Below are 5845 nucleotides of genomic sequence, written 5' to 3' on the forward strand. Positions count from 1 at the left end.
ATGTCCATCTTCTGGGAAATTCTTAGCAGAATTTTAAAATTATCTCAGGGTTCCAGGCTCCTCGAAGCAAGGGAGGAGGATGTAACTCCCCAGCTTAGGAGTCTTCCCAGATTCAGCTGCTTTGTTCTTAATGGATGTTAAGGAGTCCAGTGTTTCCCAAACACTGACCAATATGCTTTCCCCTCCTAAGCCCTACAAAAATAGAGACAAAAACCAAGACTTGTTTTGGCTACTTATAATGATGCTTCACATTTATTTGGGCTCAAGCACTCTCCTCACAACCACATTGTGAGGTAAGGAGACAAGTATTGCTATCCCCATTTTACTGAGAGGGAAGCTGAGACTCAGTGACATAAAGCACCTGGGTTGCATAGGTAGTGTCAGAGCCAGAAGCAGAATCCGCTGACTTCTGGCCTCAAGACAAGTACACAAAGCTTCTTCTGTGAGAAAGAAATAGACAACAGGCAAAGTCTGTGGCTGTCCACTTGCCAGGACAGGTGTAGGATACAACACAGTGTTTTTACTGTTCTTAGAGACACGTTCCTTTCTTGAGTGTGGTGGACCTGAATCTTCAGCTAAGGTCCTGGCCAGCCTTTTTTTAAAAAAAAATTATTTTATTTTCATTTCATGGAACAAAATGAGCACTTCCAAAACAGTACAATACAAAAGATGATTGCACATGAAACCATGAAACTGCAAATCTACCGTGTACAACTTGCCATGCTTTCCAAATATACAATAATGTTATCGTGTAAATTTCTTTCTTTCTTTCTTTTTTTAAATTTCATCTTTTTATTCCTACACAGGAATAAGGCACCTAGAGGTAGCTAGGTGGTAGAGTAGATTGAGTGCTAGCGGGCCAGCCTTTTACCGTTATCTGTGCGTCTGTCCCTGAGATCCCTAGGCGGCGCTGCTTCCCTCCTGCCTCGCCCGGCTGTCTTTTCCCAGACGGCAGATAAGCCACATTTAAGGCTTGCTCTGAGCCGGCTCACCCAGTGTAGATTTCAATCTGGAGAAGGAAGACGAACATTAGCCCATTTCGTACATTTTCGGCGGCCGTAGGGTCGGCTGTCGGCTGAGGCTGTTTCTCCAGTGCCGGGTGAGCTCAACCCGGAGAATGGTCCCGGTCGCTGCGCTCTAAGGAATGAGCCAGAGAGGCAGGATGTTGAGCTGGGTGGTGGTTCTCTGCTTGTGCGCCAGCTCCTGTAGCTCAAGACATCTGGAGTACTCGGTGTTCGAGGAGACGGAGCGCGGCGTGACCGTGGCGAACGTCGCCGCCGACTTAGGGTTGGCAGCAGGCACGCTTATTTTCCGGAAATTTCGCCTCCTTTCCAGCAACGGCGGCGAGCCGTACTTCGGGATGGAGCCGAGCAGCGGCAGCCTGTTCGTCCGGGAGCCGGCGGACCGCGAGCGGCTTTGCGGAGCCAAGGCTACTTGCATTCTCAACTATGAGCTAGTGCTCAAAGAGCCATTGGAGCTTCACAGGATGAGCGTCCGAATTCTGGACCTCAATGACAACCCTCCTTGCTTCCTCGAAGGCGAGGTGCGGCTTCACCTCGCAGAGTTCCTAGCTCCGGGAGCCCGCTTCACACTTCCCAACGCCCAGGACGCAGATGAAGGAACCAACGGGCTCCTGAGCTACTCGCTGAGTCCTAGCGAGCACTTCCGCCTGGAGTTGGGGAGCCGGACTGATGGCAGCGAGTATCCAGAGCTGGTGCTGGATAAATCGTTGGATCGTGAGCTGCGTGCCACCCACAGGCTGGTGCTGACCGCTCGGGATGGGGGTCGGCCGGGTCGTTCCGGGTCTGTCCAGGTCACAGTCACCGTTGTGGACACCAATGACAACGCACCCGAATTTCAGCGCTCAGTGTATCGGGCCAGGGTCCCAGAGACAGCGCCCAACGGGACTGTGCTGATCCAAGTGCAAGCCTCGGACCCTGATGAAGGTCCCAACGGGGAGGTCCGGTACGCCTTCAGCAACAGCACTCCAGCAGAACTGCGGCATCAGTTTCGAGTGCATTCCCACAGCGGGGAGGTGATTGTGGTGGCGCCGCTCGGGCCCCCAGACACGCTGCTGGAGATATTCATCGAAGCAAGAGACGATGGAGCGTTTAGCCTGGCCAGCACTGCCAAGCTGCTAGTGGAAGTGACCGACGTGAACGACCACGCCCCAGAGGTGAGCATCACGTCACTCTCCAGTCCAGTGCCCGAGGACGCGCCTCCGGGCACTGTGATCGCTCTACTGAGTGTACGAGATGAAGATCGAGGTCCAAATGCGAGGGTGACCTGCACCATACAAAGCAGCGGCCCCTTCCAGCTACACCCTTCCTTCGACAACTACTACAGTCTGTTAACTGATGGACCGTTAGACCGGGAACAGACCAGCGAGTACCAGGTCATAATCATCGCTTCCGACGGCGGCTCTCCTTCGCTAACCACGCGCAGGACCGTGACCGTGCTCGTGGAGGATGTGAATGACCACGCGCCAAGCTTTCCTTTGCCCCAGCAGGAGTTCTTCGTGGCGGAAAACAACGGCGCTGGGGCCTCGTTGGGCCGCGTGTTCGCCCAGGACCCGGATCTGAGTCAGAACGGCCTTGTGACCTACTTGCTGCGGGACCTTCACTCAGACAGACCTCTGGCCTCCAGCCTGGTGGAAGTGGAGTCGACAAGTGGAGCCATCACTGCCAAAACTTCCTTTGACTTCGAGCAGCTCAAGTCATTTCACTTCGTGGTGGAAGCCTTGGATGGCGGCATTCCTGCCAGGAGCACAGAGGTGACGGTCAGCGTGTTCATCATGGACAGGAATGACAATCCCCCAGCCATCTTATATCCCGTGGTCAGAAACGGCTCAGTCCCAGTAGAAATTGTGCCCCGTCAGGCCAAAACGGGGCACTTGGTCGCCAAGGTAGTAGCCGAAGATGCGGACAGTGGGCCAAACGCTTGGCTTTCCTACCATGTCCTGCAGGTTTCGGACCTGAGCCTTTTTGCTATCTCCCCTAACACAGGAGAGCTCCGGACACTGCGCCCCATTCTGCCAGCAGATGCAGTAAAGCAGAAAGTGGTAATCGTGGTTCAGGACCACGGGGATCCTCCCCTCTCCTCCTCGGTCACTTTGGGTGTACTGTTGGTAGACTCTCCCCCACAGGTCATTCCTGACTTCGGGGACGGATGGGAAACACGTGGACAGCTTTCGGCCCCTAATTTGTATTTAGTAATAGCCCTTGCGTGCATTTCCTTTCTGTTTCTGGGGTGTTTAGTCTTCTTCATTTGCATCAAGTGGAACCAAGACCGAGCTCGCGGCTCTCATAGCTGTTGCCCTTCGCTCGCTGTTGCTCCCCAGAGTCGTACCAACGTCGAAAGAAGATACCTCAGAACCCTGGCCTGACGTCTGCCACCATCGACGTCACTGCAGTGGGGAGGCTTTCTCAAACCTACCTCTACCAGGCTTCTCTGGGGTTTGGTTCCAGCAATAACAATTTACTGTTTCGTGGAGAATACAGCACAGCAGACCTGAGGAATATAGTCAATGGGGTTGGATTGAATTTGCCTGTATCCTGTATTCAGATTCGAAACAGAAAAGGGGACCATGCACATGACAATGCTATGGTAAGCTAGTGCTATAAAGAAATGATTCCCACTTTTTTGGGTTCTCTTGTCTGACATTAAAGAAGAGGTTGGACTAGATACCTCCAATCCAGTTTTAAGATTCTGTGATTCTAAGACACTAGTTATGGACAGATATGAATGCAGAGAGGATTCCTCATTTGATTTTTTTCCTGTTAAATTTTTGAGTTTTTTTCCCCCAAGCAGCAAAAGTCCTCCCTCTCCTTTCCCCCTTCCTCTCCCCAACTGAGAAAGAAAGAAAAACAAAACCCCTGTTGCAAAGTCAAGCAAAACAAATTCCCCTATTGCCCACGTCCACAAAAAATGTATTTATTTGCAGTCTGAGTTCATCACCTCTCTGTCCAATTTAAAAATTCAACCTCGGGCTGCTGTCCAGTAACTAAGTTCTGAAATGAAACGACCGTAACAGAGTTGAGTGGCCAGTAACAATTAATTCAGCAGCATTCACTTCAACAGATAACTCACATGCTACATAATTAGTATTGTTCTAGAAACTGGGAGAGTGGAAAAGAAGTAGAAGACATGGTTCCCGGCCTCAAGGAACTTATAATCTTTTTTTTAAAAGGAACTTATAATCTTGTAGGGGAAATAAATTTAGTACCTGTAAATAATTTCTTTTTTATTTGGGCCCATGATTTACCCATGCAGAGAATTCTTAGTATGGAAAACTCCCTTCACTGAAGCCTAAAGGCAATTCATCTGCAAGTAATAATTTTTTTTTTAGTGAGTTTCCTGAAGCAGTGAGAGGTTAGCTTGCCTACTATCTTATAGCTAGTATGATGCATATAGTATTAAGAAGCCAATTCTTCCTAACTTCAAGGCAAATCACCAGCCATGCTACTTCTCATCCAAAAATATAGTGGAACAATAGATGTGAAGTGGAATTTAGTAAGATGCTGTAATGTATGATAAAGACAAATATATGTTCCAGCAGATTGAGAAGAATCTAGATAAATATTGTCTGGAATTATCAGAGATGTGTTCAAGGAGGAGGTGAGAATTTGAGGTGAATCTTAATAAATTGATAGGCCATTTCCTCAGAATTCTTTATGTAAGCATTTAGAAAAATGAATGAGGATGCAATCCAATATGCATTTTGATAGTTTCTGAAGGGAATTCTATATCCAGCCATGGACTTAAATGAGGTTTAAAGAACATTTAAAAAATCACATGGTATCTGGTGTATTACAGGAAGAATAGGAAAAAGTAAATTTTGGTGAAACATCTTTCAGTAGTTTTAAATCTTTCCAATAATTAATTAAAATAATAGCATTTTCTGCAAAATGCTGAAAGATGAACAAATGTTTTATCTTATTTTTTCATGAATTCTGACTTGGTAAAGCAGATGTCCTTGAACTGCATGCCAAAGTATATAGAATCATCTAGTCCAACTCTCTTAGTTTTACAGATGAGAAAAATGAAGCACAAAGAGGATGGGAATTGCTCAAGATCACATCAGTATTAGAGACAGAGGTGGGATTTGAACCCAGGGCCTTTAATTCCAAATCCAGTGTCTTTTCCATTGTACCCTGCTGCCTTTCACATTACATTTAGTAGTTGTAAAGTATTCTTATGCATTCATGGAAGCTATCAGTTAGAGTCAATGAACTCTTGTATTTTTAGAAAGATTCCAACAGTAAAGATCTGATCATTTAAAAATTGGCATTCTTTATGAGGGAGAAAGGTAAGAGATAGATATAGATAAGGATGGTTTTGTTGGATAGTGCCATTCAAAGCCTATTAAAATAGAATCTAGTCATTTGGAATGAGTTTTTAATTATTTCATAGGTCAAATGTATTAAAAAATAACAAAATTTTGAGACAGCTAACTGTGAACTCAGTAAGAATTAAATTAGACAAATATCCTGCAGTACATAGGTCACCCCTTGCTGCTTAGATAGATATGCAGAGAAGAGTCACAGAAGACATTGTCATAGCAATTCTGACATTCCACTTCCTGTTTTCACTGCAATGACAATAAGGTGTAAATCTAGATGTAAAAGAAAATCAAGTAAGAGATAGAGGAAGATTTTTTCCTCTGTGGTTTTGAAGGGTGTGTTATTTTCACCTTCAAGTGAAAAAACCCCCACAATCAAACTAAAGTTAATCTCTAAGTGTCAACTGAAACCTGAAGATGTAGAATCTTCTAAACTACTAAAAGCATTGTTCATGAGTCATAACTTATGTCACTAATCTCATTTAACTTAAGGAAAAATGCTTC

The 5845-nt window shown here is 46.2% G+C and overlaps 1 protein-coding gene across 1 annotated transcript; it reads left to right on the forward strand.

Annotated features, from left to right (window-relative positions):
- Positions 1–1076: 1076 nt before the first annotated feature.
- PCDHAC1 (protocadherin alpha subfamily C, 1) lies at positions 1077–3615 on the forward strand. Its single transcript, XM_078150489.1, is given in 2 exon segments — positions 1077–3320; positions 3323–3615. Coding segments are annotated over 2 exon segments (2469 nt in total). The 5' UTR covers positions 1077–1144.
- The last annotated feature ends 2230 nt before the right edge of the window (positions 3616–5845 follow it).

Source organism: Phascolarctos cinereus, unplaced genomic scaffold (genome assembly GCF_003287225.1).
Source record: "Phascolarctos cinereus isolate Bilbo 61053 unplaced genomic scaffold, phaCin_HiC Scaffold_2;HRSCAF=192, whole genome shotgun sequence".
Classification (NCBI taxonomy): domain Eukaryota; kingdom Metazoa; phylum Chordata; class Mammalia; order Diprotodontia; family Phascolarctidae; genus Phascolarctos; species Phascolarctos cinereus.